This window comes from Elaeis guineensis, chromosome 1 (genome assembly GCF_000442705.2).
Source record: "Elaeis guineensis isolate ETL-2024a chromosome 1, EG11, whole genome shotgun sequence".
Classification (NCBI taxonomy): domain Eukaryota; kingdom Viridiplantae; phylum Streptophyta; class Magnoliopsida; order Arecales; family Arecaceae; genus Elaeis; species Elaeis guineensis.
In genome coordinates, this window is record NC_025993.2 from 170,608,746 (window position 1) to 170,628,403 (window position 19,658).

General features: G+C 37.2%; 1 protein-coding gene and 2 pseudogenes across 1 annotated transcript; 2 read left to right on the forward strand and 1 right to left on the reverse strand.

Annotated features, from left to right (window-relative positions):
• Positions 1-497: 497 nt before the first annotated feature.
• Positions 498-8,850, reverse strand: LOC105032325 (serine carboxypeptidase II-2). The gene is made up of 10 exons (XM_010906741.3): positions 8,520-8,850; positions 8,072-8,179; positions 7,542-7,637; positions 7,344-7,436; positions 7,162-7,247; positions 6,819-7,085; positions 6,547-6,680; positions 5,762-5,857; positions 5,195-5,300; positions 498-919 (listed from the first exon to the last, which is right to left on the reverse strand). The coding sequence occupies exons 1-10, from the start codon at positions 8,785-8,787 to the stop codon at positions 758-760; spliced, it is 1,416 nt and encodes a 471-aa protein (XP_010905043.1). The 5' UTR covers positions 8,788-8,850; the 3' UTR covers positions 498-757.
• Positions 8,851-11,895: 3,045 nt separating this feature from the next.
• Positions 11,896-16,051, forward strand: LOC105032326 (uncharacterized; annotated as a pseudogene).
• Positions 16,052-16,463: 412 nt separating this feature from the next.
• On the forward strand, positions 16,464-17,684 carry LOC140857180 (uncharacterized; annotated as a pseudogene).
• The last annotated feature ends 1,974 nt before the right edge of the window (positions 17,685-19,658 follow it).

The window sequence follows — 19,658 nt, forward strand, 5'->3', positions numbered from 1 at the left end:
CTTGTCTTAGATGTTACAAAAGCTGCCAAGGAAGATGTAACCTTTCCGCTTAGTTTATGTTTCATAACAGAATATATGCAATGTTTAAAACCATGGTTCTCATATCACAAAAGGACTAACATAATCCTTTCAACCTTGCAAAGCAATACATAACAGTTGGCCCCTCAAAAGCATTCATTTCCAACAAGACAGAAAAAGGAGCTGTAGATCCTCAAGAATTGCCTAGGACATTTTTTGCTATTTCATGCATGTAAAATTTTCCATCCATAACATGGCTGTTTAGTTCTTTTTAGGGGCAAGAAATATGTCTGCATTGGCAAATTAACTTGTGCAATGTTCTTCGCCCACTCCATTCACATTCCTTTTTTACTCGTTTGAGGTTAAATAACACTTGGTTAGTTTCACATCTTTTAAGGGGGCAGCAAAAATACATTAAGCAGGAGAATGAGTTTATTTATCTTCTCATGTGCATTGCATGTGTTTAACACTCGTAATCATTTATGAGCAAATCGGTATACTCTTACATTATCAGTAACCTTGTTTTGGATTAGAAATGAAATATTGTGCTTGTGGACAACTAGCAAGCAACACACGAAAGCAACATAGAACCTGTAACTTCGTGTAATATATAGATAATTAAAAATCAATAGCTATGCTAAATTGAATGGCAATATACCCATGGTTCTGTTGCTTTCGTTGAACTGGATATGTAGGTCCAAACATCTCTCTCCATGAGCAACCAAGCAATGAAATGATTTTAAGAGTCAACAAACTCAGATAATGTAGGCATTGGGCTTCCTGACAAGAATGACTTGAAAAGAACAAGAGCTTGTTTAGGACGATGCAAGGGAACCTCATGACCAGCTCCCCTCACAGTCACAAATGTAAGCCCTTTATACACTTGGGTCCATCCACCAACCTGTTTCAAAATAATACATTTTTCATCTTGGGTCAGATATACATATAATGATGCAGACTAATACGGATAGAAAAGGACAACTTGATGGAAATAATGCTGGCAGCATATGAAACATTAAGCAGACTGAAGCCTTTTTCTCTTAAAAAAGAATAGGAACTTCTTGTTTGAAAATAAGCATAAGAAGCACCATTAGATCCACCAAATCATGTTTTCCAGAAAGCCCTTTTGTATATTTCAATATAAGAAACAACGTGCATTTTGGTTTCTATAACATGTATGAATTTATGTATGTATGGATATATATAGAGAGAGATATATGTATGTAGATAGATAGATATAGAATGAGAGAGAGAGAAGAGAGAAAAATTTTCTGTCTACACAAGCATGTAAAATAAAATAACAATAAAAAAAGCATATTGGCAAGAAATACGAATCTAAAAATGCATGATTGTACTAGCAAGTGTTTGCATGGTTGATGTGGAGGCATGTGTATGGCATCTGCGATGTGGGTACAGTTGTTGGCAAGAGAGCAACTGAAGGGGATTTGTAAATGGAGCAATGCAAGCTGGAACACAAATGATGCAGCGTACAAGACACCTCTCTTGAAATCAAAATGATGTTGCAGGATGAAGAGGCACTCCAGCAATATTACATTCAATACATGAAAGACGATTGTGGCCACAAAAAATTTTATTCATGTCCAGCTTCAAGAATTCATATTGAACATACTGAAGGATTTGTTATGCATCAGACACTTATCAAGTTCTTTAATTGCAGATTTTAGGGACCGAAAATAGTTGTAATTTTCCAACAAAGAGCTAGGCCCACCATTATGATGTTAGAAGTGATCTTTCATTGTTTCCGAAAATTAGTTAGCATTGCAAGCAAAGATTCTGCAAACTGTAATGCATTTTGTGCCCTAGGGCTAAGTTTGGAGTTTGTGAGGCACATGCACTTCGATGACAATACTTTCAGTAACACATGATGTGGAACCATTAGTTTTTTAAGCATTTAGAAGATATCATGCTACAACCTTACTGGTGTCCTTCCCCTATTCTGGATGCCTATATCCTTTATCGCAAGTTGCAAACGAATGAGCATATACATATACCTATGTTAAGATTTAAAGGCATGCAGGAGCCACATTAGATGATTGGATATTGGAGGTACAATGGCAATGTGACAGTTTTGCCCATAATTTTGTCTTCATGGGAAGTTTCTTACTCAATATTAATGGGGCATCAATATGTTGTAGCTCCTACTAAGATAAATGACAGATCAGTCTGATAAGGCTCAATTGTACCAGATATCAAGCTATATTAATAAACTTTGAGATTGTTAGTTAACAATTTTTTTATTCACTGGTGTCAGCTGCCAGAGGCTTGTTATCCAGGTCTCCTTTTTCTGTAAGCAAACTTGAATTATATAATGCTAAATATGTAGCACCACATTCCAAAACTTTTTGGTGGCTTCAATAGACACTCAAAGAATGTTAATGTATCCAACTACTATTATGATTAAATACTTGATATCTTAAAACACTGTAACTTATACGAATATTTGAAGAAAAAAAATACTCATCAAAGTCTAGGAAGCAATTGCATAGTGCTGCCTTATTTCTCTCTTTTTTTTTTTTTTAACAACCAAAGTAGCCAACCTGATTTGTAAGTTGTGAACTTCAGTGATAGGTAAAGCAACCAAAAGCAGCTTAAATAATAGCCAGCTTCATTAGCATAAAATGTTAGAGCTCTCATATTGTAATGAAATCTTGCTGTCCTTTCAATTATGACAGCTTTTCTTTTTCAAAAAAAGGTCAAAAGCTTGAGGTTTACACATTTTATTCTAACAGTTTCACAGAGACTTGATTATTTTTCCCTGAAACAGAATGAAATTAGTTGGCTATTGTTCAATGCCTCTTTTAATCACCAATGTCTAAGTTTGCTAGGCATAAAACTGAAAAAGGTTGAAATTTCCTGTCCCAAGCAAAATCTCAAACCAATGGAGGAAAAATCAGATACATGAGGCAAGGAATGAACAACAAGACATCAGGGATAAGTCTCAAGGTTCCTTTGTATGTTGAGAGGGGAAAAAATCATGATAAATGCCAGGTTATGAGCATTTTGTGAGAAACTGATATTGCATGCTCGAAGTAAGTGAAAAACTTGAGGCAAATAGATCATAAATTGGTCCATAATTCTCCAAAATCATCGTAATTGAATGTCTATTTATAACTAAAATAGTGTGGTCATAAATTCCATAACATCTAACCACAACTGAATCCACACAAAACATTAAACAAGAATTCACAAAAGAGCCAAATTTTCTAACTTTGTTAGCGCAAAAAAATAAAAATAATATGTATAATTCTCGCTAAAGTCATAAGTAAGGTACAAGTCAAGTGCTTCACCATCATCACATGAACCTCTTATTTCTTTACATATATGCCTCAGTTCATCTCCCATAAGAACCATGGTATTCTCAAAGAACATGGTTTTAACGTGTGAAGCAAGAAGAGCCTAAGATAAATGTTTGACAATATATCAAACAAAATTCATCCAAACATGATGATTTTTAACAAGAATATCTAGTATTACCATGTGATCCCATTGCCTTACATCATTTTTTTATAGCTTTTAGGCTATTGTTGTTAAAAGGTTGTGGGAAATGCTAGTTAACTATGAAGCATGGACATGGATACAATAAAATACGGATACACCAATACGACAAACCTTGAAAAAGTAGGATGAGATACAGCTAGGATGCATTGATAAATATTATATCTATAGATAGATAGATATACACACTACAAAATTAACAATTCATCATTAAAAGGTTAATATGAAAAAAGAAAGCAAACACCCATGAAGTATCCAGAATATATTTTTAATTTTGAAAAAAATAGGATACCTTACAGAAGTATCAAACTTGTAACTGCTAAGTATTCGACAAGTGTTGGAATCCATGACATGCGATTCGAAGTATTAGTTCTTTCTAGCTGGCCAACATTCCCTAGCACCAAGTTCAATAGGATCTTTTGCTGGTATTCAACTTCACAGCAACCTTTGATTCAAGATGGACTCAAAATATAGACCTATGACTTGTGATTCAAGCCTATTTTTGAACTTCTAATCAAGTAATGATTGGACTTAGTGCTATGAGACTTGAGTTGACCATTTTAAATGTCTGTATACTACCACACATGCAACCACATATGCATATACGATCCCTTAACTGCGCCGCATTACCTATATGCAGTCATAATGCATATGGACCAAAAAGGCAGTCACTTAGCATTAAATTGTTGCATACCTAGCCTACTTAGTATTGTATGGCTGCATAAGTGAGCCCACTTAGCATTCTACAGCCATATACACAACCCACTCTTGTATGGTCTCATGTAGGTGAGGTGGGTTCAAGCTGACAGTTAGATTTGATTTTGATTTCAAATGGGCTTAAAATGGATACTAATAGTACTAAAGGATTGATGATGTTGTAGTTATTGCTATTGTTATTAACATTACTATTATCCATCCATAAAAAATTACTTTCATTACTGTTGTATTGTACTTGATATATTATTTACTTTACCTACAAAAGTAACTACATGTGCACCTGCATGTGAGGCTCGCATACTGCATACGCACTATGCGGTCCCTTGATTGCCAGCATACTGCAGCTGCTTTTGAAAAACTGGGTAGACCCCACCAAAGCAGTTCATGATGTTTGATCTGGTAGATAAAATCTAAATTCCACCCAGAACTGCCTCGAGCTTGAGGGGAGGGAATAGAGGATAGAGAAAGAGAAAGGAGGTGGGCAGAGAACCAACCCGTTGATTATATGATCGTGCCTAGGTCCAAATTCTTTATCACATAATAGATTTTCCTACGTCATATAGGATAACAAGACTAAAGCTTCCAACACCACTCGTGTTTCCTTAAAGTTACCATGACCTTTTGGTATCTTTAGTGTGATTGTACCCAAATGATCTAAGAGGCATAACATTTATATGTATGTCCATCTTTGTTAAACAGATTATCCTACGACATGTAGAATAGCAAGACCAGGCTTCTAGCACCATTTGTGCATCCTTAGAGTCACCATGACCTTTTGGTATCTTTAATGTGATGACAACTAAATGAAACAAACGGCATAACACTTACATAATCTTGGATATATGCCTGTGCATAAAAGTCAATTCAAAGGTAAAATCTATCAGAAAAAAAAAAACGCCACTAATTTGAGACATAACACCCAGTGTTTTCAGTAATGATTTACCTGGCCATCATCATACCAAGCATGCCATGGAGTTACAGTAGGAAGCTTGAGAGAATCAACATTATAACGTGTGGATGTGACTGGAATCACAGCATCCGTGTCTCCACTAGACAAATCAAAGGAGCAATTTCAGTAATTAGCACATAAGTTAAAAATTGCTCAAAAGGAGTGTATCACTAAGTACTTTGGTTGGTTTTGCAATCAACAGGCTCGATTTGAATATTTATGAAAAATGAAGCAACCAACTATGAAGGTCCTAGATAATCCACTTAAGAAACAAACTGCATAGCTCCATCCATGAATTTGTGATACATAAGAATGAAATATCACTAGATATAATATAAATATTAAAAATAACAAATATTTAGTAGACTCTAACCATGGTATTAATATGCTACCAAAACTTAGGAATGAAAAGAATTACAAATCTTGGCTACATGAAACTATGAATAAGAATGTCCTTGAGTATGAAGTTCAATACATGTTTGATCACCTAAAACCTAGCTGTAGTTAGTAAGAACATGCCCATTGTGATCTTCTCAACAAAGATCTCAAGCTAAAAATCACCTGAACATCCAAATGCGGAGCCCATAGTGGATAAGCTCATGGTAGATGTGTAGAACGGACCTTGGGGAGTCTTTCCAATTTTCATTGACAACGTCACTGCAAAAGAGAGATGGAAGCTACCAAAGTTAAAAAAGATATACCTCTGCAAAGTGAAAAATGTGTGTAGATGAAAATCTGGAATGAAAAATACCCGTATACAAAAAAAAAACTCTCATTTTTTTTATCACCACCGTTCCACAAAATCTAATGAAAAGACATTGTGCTTAAGCCACACCTAGAACTCCTGCTACTACTGTCCCTGTAAATTTTGTTTCATGTGCACACATATTGCTCATAATGTATCACCTTAGATTGGTGATATCAGATAACCAAGTACAAGAGTTGAAGTTTGTGTCTCTGCAAGAATAACTGGCATGAACAGTCAATAAGTGAGATGAAAATGACAGACGTGCTAGAAGCTTTGCACTTCACTATTTCCTTTTGTGACAGAAAATATGGCCATATGGTCAAGCAACAAAAATGTATTGGTTGTATTTAACTCTAGATGCAGGACAAACAAAGGCCTGCTGTTGCATATTAAATTGCAAAAGCAGATGCAGTCCAGAAGATTGAAATAAAATGCTTAAAAGCTCGTCATTAGTTGAAAAGATCATCAAAAGGAAAAGTATGACACTGATTAATTTTCACCATTGAATCAATTCAACTAGCAAAAGTGGTATACAATTAACCTTTAATAGACCATAAGATGGAATATGAAATTTAAACAAGCCTGCATGAATGTTTACCTGCAGGTTTCCCACTCAGATGGTGCTACCACTGGATTAACATGAAGTGCCTTCTGAACCTCAGGCAAGTTAAAATAAATGGTAGAGTGCTTCTCAGTGCAGGGGTCATACTTTTCTCCCACTCGGCCAAATGACTGTCCATATAAAGTGTGTACTGTTAATAATCTCATCAAACTAATCCATGTAAAGCTATAACCAGAAAATGGAGAAATAAGATGAAATCATCTTGTCTAAAATCCATGGCTTGTGGCTTGAAGAATTCACATACTTACATGCAATCTTTTTAGTAATTTATTCTTTGAGAAAGTGACAGTTCCTGGGCAGGAAGGAGTCAAGATGCTATATGGATCAATGGTTCCCAGTTCATTGGAAGCTACATCAAGAATCTTTTCACATTCAGATGACACATGCACAAAGGATTGGAAGTCACAGAAAAAATTCAGCAGCTTGTATGTCTGATCGGAGATCAGACCACCAGACCACATGAATTGAAAAACTCCATAATGATCATGGAAATCATCAGTCAAGGCATTTCCCACCTGCCATTGATCTCATAATTTAGTGCCATCTTTTCATAGAAAAACACAGAATAGAATATCCACTTTCAACTCATACCATGTATCCCTTAAGATTAATTGATGTTTCCCCTGTCAACTTTTGAGACCTTATAATTGCTTGAGCCAGCTGTGGAACATAATGTCCTAGAACAAGAATCAGAGGTCGCTATAACTTTGGTAAACAAAGGATTTATCATTGATGAGAAATATAGATGAAGGAGCTTATGTAATTTGTCCAACCTGCATAGCTCTCTCCAGTTAGATAAAAATCTTGTCCCTTATATTGGGGAAATCGCTCGAACCACTTCTTTAAAAATATTAAGGAATCCTTTGCTGCAAAAGATAAAATCAATTGAAGTGATGACATAAGATCTCAAACAGAAACCAGATAAACTGGATAAATATGCGTGGAAAGGATAGAAGAAAGCATTAGCATACCAGTCCTTTCATCCCCATTGCTCAACACATCTTGGGAATTGTTTGAGTAGGAAAAACCGACACCCACAGGGGAATCAAGAAACAGGATATTTGCCACTGCAAGGCATTTAGTGATTGTAAACATCATATACTATCTTCTCACTCTCAAGTTTCCAGGGAGTATTCATCCCCAGAGCGTGAGAGAATAAGTGAATCCTCTAAGGTAGAGTAAGTGCAGTTCTAGCTGGGCAAGTGAATTCTTACTTCACAGTCTAAGACATTAAAGCGATGGAGTCAAAAGATTAATTACTTTATATGATTCATTAAAAAAAGAAAAGGAAACAAACTTCTCATCACTGAACTGGTGAATCGTTATCAAATAAACAACTTTAGAGAAAGTAGCCGAAATCATATCATCCTTGAATGTGTAATGCAATAAAATGAGTGAATAGTGAAACAAAACCTTATCCCCCTAACGATGATCATAATCCCTCCACAACATGCCCAAACAAGAACTACATGAGGATGAATATTAGACCCATTTTCCTTACCTTGATTCCAAGAATAAGGATTCAGATAAAGGCTCTGGCCATCTGCATTGACATGAAAAGGTCCCACCTCCTCAGCCAGTCCATAAGCAATGGAAGAACACCCAGGCCCTACAGATCAGCTTCTTTAATCAAGAACACAATCACAACCCAAAAAGGAGTAAAACAAAGTTACGATCAGCATCACTTAGCAAACTTAGCTGGCCCGACTACAATTATTACATTGAAATTTTTCTCTGATCCTAAAAGTCCAATCTTTCAATACTTTCAAGAAAGCAATAAAACCATGATGAAAATCCAGTCTTTCCTCAACAACATCACAAGTAAAAATTTATCCGATTTGAAAGATCTGATCTTTAATAAAATTTAAGATTTAAGGACCCTGAAACACGATTTCTATACAAAATCCACCAAACAAGAGGACAGACAAGGGGGAAAGAAACGTTCAGACCTCCATTGAGCCAAAGAACAAGTGGCTTGGATACAGGGTCCTCGACGGCCTCGAAGAACCAATAGAAGAGAGCCCTCCCAGAGTCCTCGTTGACGGTCACATAGCCGGCGTAGTGAGCGAAGCTCACGTTAAAGGACTGCCCCGGTAAACGTTGCACTCTGTCCCCCTCTTGGCGCACGAATGGGGAGCCACCGTTGACCTCCGCCGAGGAGACGAAGAATAGAAGGGCCAAAAAAGGAGCAAGAAGCTTCTTGCCCCTCTTCCCCATCCTCTCCAATGTCCTCGGAGCCGGAGAATGATAACAATGGAGTAGGGTTGTGGACTTTGCGTTTTTTTTTTTTTGTGGGTTGGGGGGGGGGGGGGGTGCAGTCTACATCATATGTGTGATGCCTCATGGGCTTAGCCCGTTGCGTTTGTTGATTTGTCTTTACACAATATAGCGGGGGAATATTCGAACAGGGGAAAGAGAGAGGGATTTTGACATGCCAATAATCGTTTTTTTTTTTTTTTTGGTACAGAATAATCGCTGTTTCGCTTTCCAGTCTTCCAGTTTGTTTAGTGGACCGTGTCTTTTTGTGCCTAGAATCAGCAAGGTCTTTATGATATAGATCACGTTTCTTATACGGTTTAAAATAATAAATAATTAAAATAACGTAGACCTCCTTACTTGCTCCCTGCTCAACTCCGCAAGATAACGTGGCGCTGGCTGAATGGCTGAATCCTTAACCGCAACGTGAATGATGAAGCAGCAAACATACCATGAAACCTCTTATGCAGGATACGAGGACTTTTGATATATACAAACAATTTGCTATTGAATTTTTTTATTTATTATATTCTATATTATATTTTAAAAATAATTTAAAAAAATTAAAAATAAATCATATCTTATGCATCTATTTTGTTATTATATATATATATATATATATATATACACACACACACTGGCACTCACGTGCACATGCTAAAATAGAGATTTTTCTTTGACGATCATATTAATTACATTATTAATAGTTTTTTATTTAATAAGACTCTTATTTAATATCTTAATGAGTTTTTTATTAGTTTAATGGGTTTTTTATCTAATTTCATTAACAGAAGCTTAATAGGCTATAAATTATATTAAATAAAAATTTTCTTTAATAATAACATTATTGATGAAAAAAATTATTAATACTGTATCCTATTCAAAATCTACCCAAATCATTAGATTATATTGATATTTTGTTAATTTTTAATGTAATTTATAATCATAATCTTACTTAAGAGTGAAAATACAACCCCTAATGTCCTTGCTTTATTATATTTAAATATCTTCTAAATGCATCCAGAGGCAATCAATGAGAGATGATTATGATAAAATTTATAAGTCATTTTCAAATGAGATGTAGGTGAGGGAATAAGAAGTTATTTCTCATTCCATCGTATTCTTAAGTAAGAATCATCTGTAAAAAAGAATCATCCTTCTGAAATAATAGGACAATATCTAGAGAAAGCCTATTCGCTAGATGGAGCAACTTTATAGATTTCTCATGTGGTCTGGAATATTCATGTTTGTTGAATATTTTTTTTTTATCATACATAAGTTGGATTTTGATCTTATTATTTACAATAATATATTATTTTAATTTATTGATGGGTATATATTTAATTTTTAAAAATTTATATAATGATAATATATTATAATATTTATATCAAAAATATTTAAAAAATAATTGTACTTTTATATCTATTATATTCTATTATGTACATTCTATATTGTGATTGAAGAATAGCTGGGAAAAGAAAAAAGTTGCATCCCACGCATCGTGAGAGTCATATGCTAGTATATATCCAAATAGAAGCTCAACGCAAAGGGCTCAGCCATTAAAATTTATTGTTTAATATATAATAAATATTAATGATACTAGTATTAATATGTAATACTATTGTTAAAGTTAATTATTTTATATGCAAAGAAAAAAAGAAAAAAAAAAGAATAATGAAGAGCATTGTGAATCAGGCAGCAAAATCTCTTAACGTGGCAGCACGAGCACTTTTTCAATCGGGAGAGGATCCTCTGTGGTGTGCCAAAAAAAAAAAAGCACCGAGGGGACGATGCATCCGCCGATGACTGCCGCCTCATCTATTTCGGATCCAACGGTTCATCCTTTTGTAGTACATGACATGCACGTGATCTGGAAGGAATGAGTCGAATCGTAATGCGCACGTGATGGGTTTCTAAAACAATTTGGAAAGAGATAAAATTAGTCATGGAAAGATATCGATAGGTCGGGCATAATGTCTTCGTCAATATTTTCTTGATTGAGAAAACTATCCATATCGAAATTTACTTGTAGATTTAGGAAAATACTTTATGAGTTGTAAATTTAGGAAAATATTTTACGAGTTGAATCACAAACTGAACAGGAGGCCACATTAGCGGCGAATGATTGCGATGAATGGCTCTATCTTGCAGAAAATATTACAAGTGAAAGTTTAATCTCATACCCACCAAAAAGGCTTATTTCATGAATGATTTCATCAACCATTGATTCCTTTTGACTTTTCTCAAAAAAAGATTGATTTATTTTGCAGACGGAGTTTAACCTAGCTGGACGGTATAGTAGATTCATGAATCATGATCTTGATAACATAAGAAAAAGGATGATGGCAGTTTAGAATGAAGAGGAATTGAAGGGCATATATATATATAGAATAGATTGACTTTGAGGTTTTTTTTTTTTTCTTTTTTTTTTTGATGTAACAAAAGCTGCTTGGTAAACTTAATTTCTTTATTTTTTATTTGATTAGACAATTGATAAATTTTGAAAGAGTATAATTAGTTTTTTGAAAAACTTTTTCATTAAGTTTTTAGTTTTTCTTTTCCTTTTTCATGAATTTCCAGGAACATAAACTAACTTAATCTAATTTCGAATAAGTTTGTTTTGTCATAAGAGGGCATCTACTACTTGAGATCTATTATTTCATCTAGTTGCTGCCACTTAATTTGCTCAAAAAGCTAGTCCAACCTTTGATGACCTTGTTGTTCAGGCAGCTCCAGTTGGTGTATCAAGTATCCTGTTCATGTGCAACTTCTAATTATGAGTGTCACAAACCTGGATTATGCTTTTCTTTTTTTCAAGACAAACGAATTGAAGTGAGCATGAAATGGATTATTGAATCTACTAAGGACCATGATAACAAGTTAACATCATTGTCCTCATAGCAGCTGCTGCCTTGGATAACAGATGACATAAATGTTACGAGTTTGTCTAGATATTCCCCTCAAGTTATGTTGCTGTCTGTCTAGCTTCATTAATGAAGCTTCAAGAGAACTTGAGAGGCTGTAGGTCTTTATCAACTTCAGTGGCTCCTCTTATCTTGAGAATTCTTGATGGCAACTTCTAGTTATGAGAGTAACAATCTGTGCGAGCTGTTTGCAGGTAAGAGAAGTTCGGTGAGCACCAATCAGTTGCTAAATCTACTACTGAGCTCCATGAGTCAATATCCAAGAAAAGCTAGTCTGGACATCGCAAAAATTTATGCAGTGGTACAAAATTAAATGCTTCAACTGTTACATCTGCTAAGCACCACGATAACAAATCCATGCCATCATCCTCAGAGCAGCAGTATAAGCAACCTTCTGTAACAGATCACATCAACGGTTCAGGTATGTCTAAATCCTCTAGTCATCATGTAATCTGTTTCCCTTCATGGAAGCTTCAGGAAGCCTACTAAGAGTGGTGCTACAAATTAAGTTGCAGTATTACATACATTCCTTCATTACAGCCATTAAAAACATAAGAACCTATATATTTCTAAGTTTTGAGATATTTGATACATATTTTGGAGTGGTAGCTAGATGTCAGTGAGATGAAAGGATGTTACAAGCTTTTTTTCTGTTCTTTTGAAAAGCTAAATAATGCATGTGGTATTCATGTATATCAAGTAGTAAAACATCTTCCATGACCCCCCTCCCTTGAGCTTCTTGGAGAGAGGTGCCACCTGTGCATGATCGAACTAGGATTCAGACCAGAAGTAAAGTTCGCTGCATCCCATTCCAATGCCCCTCTTATTCATGTAGTTTTGGCATGCACTTACACTTTTCATGGCGGCTGTCTGGAAGATATTTTTGGTCCTAAGAAGCCATCTCAGACTCCCCCCTGCTTTCTTTGTTCGAATTCTGAGGCCCAGAGTCAGTAGTTGAACCTTGTTCTTTTTGGATACTATATCCAATTTTTTTAATTTTTGTAACCTTTTATTTTTTGGATAAGGAGAGGGCCCAAAGGCAATATACTTAATATCAAAATTTTACAATACATAAGTTCCAACTGTTGCTGCTAGATAACAGGACAAGCAGCCTACTCCCGAAAAACCAAAAACAAGGATCTCAAGAGATACATCCTGGATTAAGGTTTGTACAGGCATAATCCCTTCCCGACGAAGAGTAATACAAAGACATAATCTAGTGATCAGTGTTCTGGGTGGATATGATCTTAAGACAATAAGCATTGCAGCTTGAGGAGACGCATATGACTTTCTGAGCGGGTCTGACCAGCTCCCAAAGGACCATATTAATCTGCAGCAATTTATCTGGCAAGTAGAGATTATGTAGAGTATACATGATTTATAAAGAAAACCATTAAACAGTAGCTTAGACATCAGATTAACACCATAAAGCATCCAAATTTGTGGGAAGTTGCACAGAGCATATGGCATAACATGCAGGGTCAAAAGGAAACTAGTAGTTGGGAATATCAGCTGAATTATGAGTGTCCCAAATCCGTAATATGCCTTTTTTTTGGGCAAACATATTGCAATGAGCATGAAATGGTTTAGTGAATCTGCTAAGGATCATGATAACAAATTAACACCATTGTCCTCAAAGCAGCTACTTCCTTGGATAACAAATAGCATAAATATTACAGGTTTGTCTGGATTTGCCCCTCAAGTTATGTTGCTGTCTGCCTAGCTTCATTAATGAAGCTTCAAGAGAACTTGAGTGGTTGTAGGTCTTCATCAACTTCAGTGGCTCCTAGTGTCTTGAGGATTCTCAGTTACGACTTCTAGTTATGAGAGTAACAATCTGCTGCTAGCTGTTTGGAGGTAAGAGAAGTTCAGCGAGCACCAAATGGCTGCTAAATCTACCACCGGGCTCCATGAGTCAACAACTAAGAAAAGCAAGTCTGGACGTCACAAAAATTTGTGCAGTGTTCTAAAATTAAATGCTTCAACTGTTACATCTGCTAACCACCATGATAACAAATCCATGCCATCATCCCGAAGGTAGTAGTTTCAGCAACCTTTTATAACAGATCACATCAAAAGTTCAGGTATGTCGAAATCCTCTAGTCATCATGTAACCTGTTTCCCTTCATGGAAGCTTTAGGAAACCTAGTAAGAGTGGTGTTGCAAACATAGTTGCAGTATCACATATATTCCATCATTACAACCGTTAAAAACATGAGAAAATATATATTTATAAGATTTGGAATATTTGATATATATTTAGGAGTGTTAGTTAGATGTTAGTGAGATGAACAGATGTTATAAGCTTTTTTTCTGTTCTTTTGAAAAACTAAAAAATGCATGTGGTATTTATGTATATCTAGTTCTAAAACATCTTCAATGGCGGCTGCACGCCGCCTCCCCCCCCCCCTCCTCCTCTTCTTGAGCTTCTTGGAGAGAGGTGCCACCTGTGCAGGATCAAACTAGGATTCAGGCCGGCAGCAGGGTCCACTGCATCCTATTCCGATGACCCTCTTGTTCATGTGGATTTGGCATGCATTCACGCTTTCATGGCAGCTGCCTCGAGGATATTTATAGTCCCATGAAACCATCTCAGACTCCCCCATGCTTTCTTTGATCAAATCCTGAGGCACAGAGTCAGTAGTTGAACCTTGTTCTTTTTGGATACTGTATCCAATTCTTTAATTTTTGTAGCCTGTTTTTTTTTTTTTTGATAAGGAGAGGGCCCGAAGGCAATATATATACTTATATCAAAGTTTTACAATATATAAGTTGCACCTGTTGATGCTAGGTAACAGGACTAGCAGCTTACTTCCAAAAAATCAAAAACAAGGATCTAAAGAGATACATCCTGGATTAAGGTTTGTACAGGCATAATCCCTTCCCGATGAAGAGTAATACAAAGACAATCTTGTGATAAGTGTTCTGGGTGGATATGATCTTGAGACAATAAGCATTGCAACTTGAGGAGACGCATATGACTTTCTGAGCTGATCTGACCAGCTCCCAAGGAACCATATTAATCTGCAGTAATTTATCTAGCAAGTAGAGATTATGTAGATTATAGATGATTTATAAAGAGACCCATTAAAGAGTAGCTTAGACATCATATTAACACCCAAAAGCATCCAGATTGTAGCCTTTTGTCTTTGGGAAGTTGCACAGAGCATACGGAGACTGGTATAACCTGCATGGTCAAAAGGAAACTCGTAGTTGAGAATATCAGCTGAATTATGAGCATCACAAACCCGCAATATACCATTTTTTTTCAGGCAAACGAATTGCAATGAGCATGTTGAATCTGCTAAGGACCATGATAGCAAATTAACATCATTGTCCTTAAAGCAACTACTGCCTTGGATAACAGATAACATAATTTATACAGGTTTGTCTAGATATTCCAGTTATGTTGTTGTCTGTCTAGCCTCCTTAGGCTTCCAGAGAACTTGAGTGGCCGTAGGTCCTTATCAACTTCAGTGGCTCCTGCTGCATGTCTTAAGGATTCTCGGTTGCAACTTCTAGCTATGAGAGTAACAATCTGCTGCTAGCTGTTTGTAGGTAAGAGAAGTTCAGTGAGCACCAAACGTTGCTAAATCTACAACTGAGCTCCATGAGTCAACATCCAAGAAAAGCCAGTCTGGATGTCACAAAAATTTGTGCAATGTTCGAAAATTCAATGCTTTAACTGTTACATCTGCTAAGCACCACGATATCAAATCCATGCCATCATCCTTAGAGCAGTAGTGTCAGCAATTATAAATGATGACATCAGAAGTTCAGGTATATCTAAATCCTCTAGCCAACCGTTTCTCTTCATGGAAGCTTTAGGAAGCCTGATAAGAGTGGTGCTTTAAACGGAGTTATAGTATCACATACATTCCATCATCACAACCATTAAAAACATGAGAAAGTATATATTGATAAGATTTGGAATATTTGATACATATTTAGGAGTGGTAGTTAGATGTCAATGCGATGAATAGATGTTATAAGCTTTTTTCTATTCTTTTGAAAAACTAAATAATGCATTCGGTATTTATGTATATCTAGTTCTAGAGCATCTTAAATGACCCCCCTCCTGAGCTTCTTGAAGAGAGGTGCCACCTGTGCCAGATTGAACTAGGATTCAGGCCGGTAGCAGGGTCTGCTGCATCCCATTTCAATTACCCTCTTGTTCATGTGGTTTTGGCATGCCCTCACACTTTTCATGGAAGCTGTCTAGAAGATATTTTTGGTCCCATGAAGCCATCTCAGACTCCCCCATGTTTCTTTGTTCGAATTCTGAGGCACAGAGTCAGTAGTTGAACCTTTTTCTTTTTGGATACTGTATCCAATTCTTTAATTTTTAGAGCCTTTTTTTTGATAAGAAAAGGGCCCGAAGGCAATATACTTATATCAAAGTTTTATAATACATAAGTTGCACCTGTTGCTGCTAGGTAACAGGACCAACAGCCTACTCCCAAAAGCCAAAAATTAGGATATCAAGCGATACATCCTGGATTAAGATTTGTACAGACAAAATCCCTTCTCGATGAAGAGTAATACAAAGACATAATCTTGTGATACGTGTTCCGAGTAGATAAGATCTTGAGACAATAAGCATTGCAACTTAAGAAGAAGCATATGACTTTTTGAACGGATCTGATCAAATCTCCAGGAACCACATTAATCTGCAGCAATTTATCCGGCAAGTAGAGATTATGTAGAGTATAGATGATTTGCAAAAGAGACCCATTAAATAGTAGCTTAGACATCAGATTAACATCACAAAGCATCCAGATTTGTAGCCTTTTGGCTTTGGAAAGTTGCGCAAAGCATACGGAGAGTAGCATAACATGCAAGGTTTAAAGGAAACTAGTAGTTGGGAATATCAGCTGACTTATGAACGTCACAAACCCATAATATACTTTTTCTTCAAGCAAACAAATTGCAATGAGCATGAAATGGATTATAGAATCTGCTAAGGACCATGATAACAAATTAACACCATTGTCCTCAAAGCAACTGCTACCTTGGATAACAGATAACATAAATGTTACGGGTTCGTCTAGATATTCCCCTCAAGTTATGTTGCTGTCTGTCTAGCTTCATTAGCTTCAAGAGAACTTGAGTGGCTGTAGGTCTCTATCAACTTTTGTGGCCCCTGCTGTCTTGAGGATTCTTGATTGCAACTTTTAGTTATGAGAGTAACAATCTGCTGCTAGCTGTTTGCAGGTAAGGGAAGTTCAGTGAGAACCAAACGGCTGCTAAATCTACTACCGAGCTCCATGAGTCAACATCCAAGAAAAGCCAGTCTGGATGTCACAAAAATTTATGCAGTGTTCCAAAATTAAATGCTTCAATTGTTACATCTACTAAGCACCACGATAACCAATCCATGCCATCATCCTCAGAGCAGCGGTGTCAGCAACCTTTTATAACAGATCACATGAAAAGTTCAGGTATGACCAAATCCTCTAGTCATCATATAAACTGTTTCCCTTCATGGAGGCTTCAGGAAGCCTAGTAAGAGTGGTGCTGCAAACTGAGTTGCAGTATCAATATTTCTAAGATTTGGAATATTTGATACGTATTTAGGAGTGGTAGTTAGATGTCAGTGAGATCAACAGATGTTATAAGCTTTTCTTTTATTCCTCTAAAAAACTAAATAATGCACGTGGTATTTGTGTATATCTAGTTCTAGAACATCTTCAATAAACCCGCTGTTGAGCTTCTTGGATAGTATCAACTGTGCGGGATCGAACTAGGATTCAGGTCAGCAATAGGGTCCGCTGCATCCCATTCCAATGACCCTCTTGTTCATGCAGTTTTGGCAATTGGCATGCATTCACACTTTTCATAGCAGCTGTCCGGAAGATATTTTTGGTCCCATGAAGCAATCTCAGACCCCCATACTTTCTTTGTTCGAATTCTGAGGCACAGATCAGTAGTTGAACCTTGTTTTTATGGGTACTGTGTCAAATTCTTTAATTTTTGTATCCTTTTTTTTTTATGAGGAGAAGGCCCAGAGGCAATATACTTATATCAAAGTTTTACAATACATTTTTTTATAAGGAGAAGGCCCGGAGGCAATATACCTATATCAAAGTTTTACAATACATAAAATGCACCTGTTGCTACGAGGTAATAGGAGCCTACTCAGAAAAAAACCAAAAACAAGGATCTCAAGAGATACATCCCGGTTTAAGGTTTGTACAGACAGTCCCTTCCGATGAAGAGTAATACCAAGACATAATCTTGTGATAAGTGTTCTGAATAGATAATCTTGAGACAATAAGCATTACAACTTGAAAAGAAGCATATGACTTCCTGAGCAGATCTGACCAGCTCCCTGGGAACCATATTAATCTGCAGCAATTTATCCAGCAAGTAGAGATTATGTAGAGTATAGATAATTTATAAGGAGATTCATTAAACAATAGCTTAGACATCAAATTAACACCACAAAGCATCTAAATTTGTAGCCTTTTGGCTTTAGGAAGTTGCACCGGAGCATATGGAGACTGGCATAACATGCAGGGTCGAAAGGAAACTACTAGTTGGGAATATCAGCTGAATTATTGCACATACATGCTGTTGGGATAAACCGACTGGCTTCTGTCCACCGACCAATCTTCGACGCAGTCCGATCAACATCCGACTCTGGCCCACCGAACAAACAGACGATCCTGAAAGTGATTACCGATCGAATATCGATTAAGCAGGCTGACATTACTCTCAACCGACCAACCGAACACCCCTCACCGACTGAACGTCGGTAAGCGACCGATGTTCGGATTCTACAGACAATGGACTACTTCGACTGTCAGTATTTTAGAGTTGCTAACCAACGGTCGACCCCCGACGCATAGTCGGCCAGCTTATTCAAATATATCAGGATGGTTATCCCACAAATATCACGACGTAATCCTTAGAAATTAATAATTCACTACGAGATTAGCGCTCAATGATTCTACAATATCAAATGTGGGACCATATCCAACGGTTACAACCATCTACTCTATAAATAGGGGGTAAGGCAACAATTTCGGTAAGCCACTTCTAGGCTGAGCTCTGCAACCTTTCTCATTCAAACTACTATTGCCCAGTCTCCCTCTCTGACTTAAGCATCGGAGGGTTTCCACCGAAGATAACTCCGGTCAGTGTGGACTTCATTTTACAGATGCTCGTTCCCGACGACAGACGACGAGGGAGTTGGCCGCAACAGATTGGCACGTCAGGTAGAGGAGAAAACAACTTGCAATGACGAAAATCAAAGCTCAACGATCAACAGCAACCAGATCGGCTAGACACTCTTCTTGCCGGAAAGAGGCTCCTCCTTTCCCTCCAATAGCAGGGCCCAGTTCTCCGCGACCCATGATCACCACGAACATCCAGATTGCTGCGATTGTGCCGCAAATGAACATCTTTATAGAGACGATCGAAGCCTCCAGTAGCAGTAGACCTAGCCACCATAGCCGCCGGCAAAGCAACTGGTGGCACATTCAGTGCCATCCAGGCACAGCCACTGTCATCCACGGCGATCTCTGTCTCCTTCACCAGAGCGGTCATCTCGGCTCTCTCAGCGGGACGAGCAGCGGTATTCGTGGTGCTCTCGACGCACCACCCAACACTATCTGCCTCTCACTCTAATTCGTCGAGAGGATCAACCTTTGGAGTCTCCCACCACCGGTGGCTCGACGATTACAAGCGTAAGATCGAAAAAATCGACCGCTGACTCGCCCAGCTCCAGATGGACGATCAGAAGTCTTCGAATGATTTTGATTTTCGTACCATCCAACCTCTCTCCCGACTCATCTTGGATGAATCGATCCCAACTCGGTTCAAGATGCCGCACGTGGAACCCTACGATGGTTCCACCAACCCAATTGACCATCTTGAGAGCTACAAAGCTCTCATGATGATTCA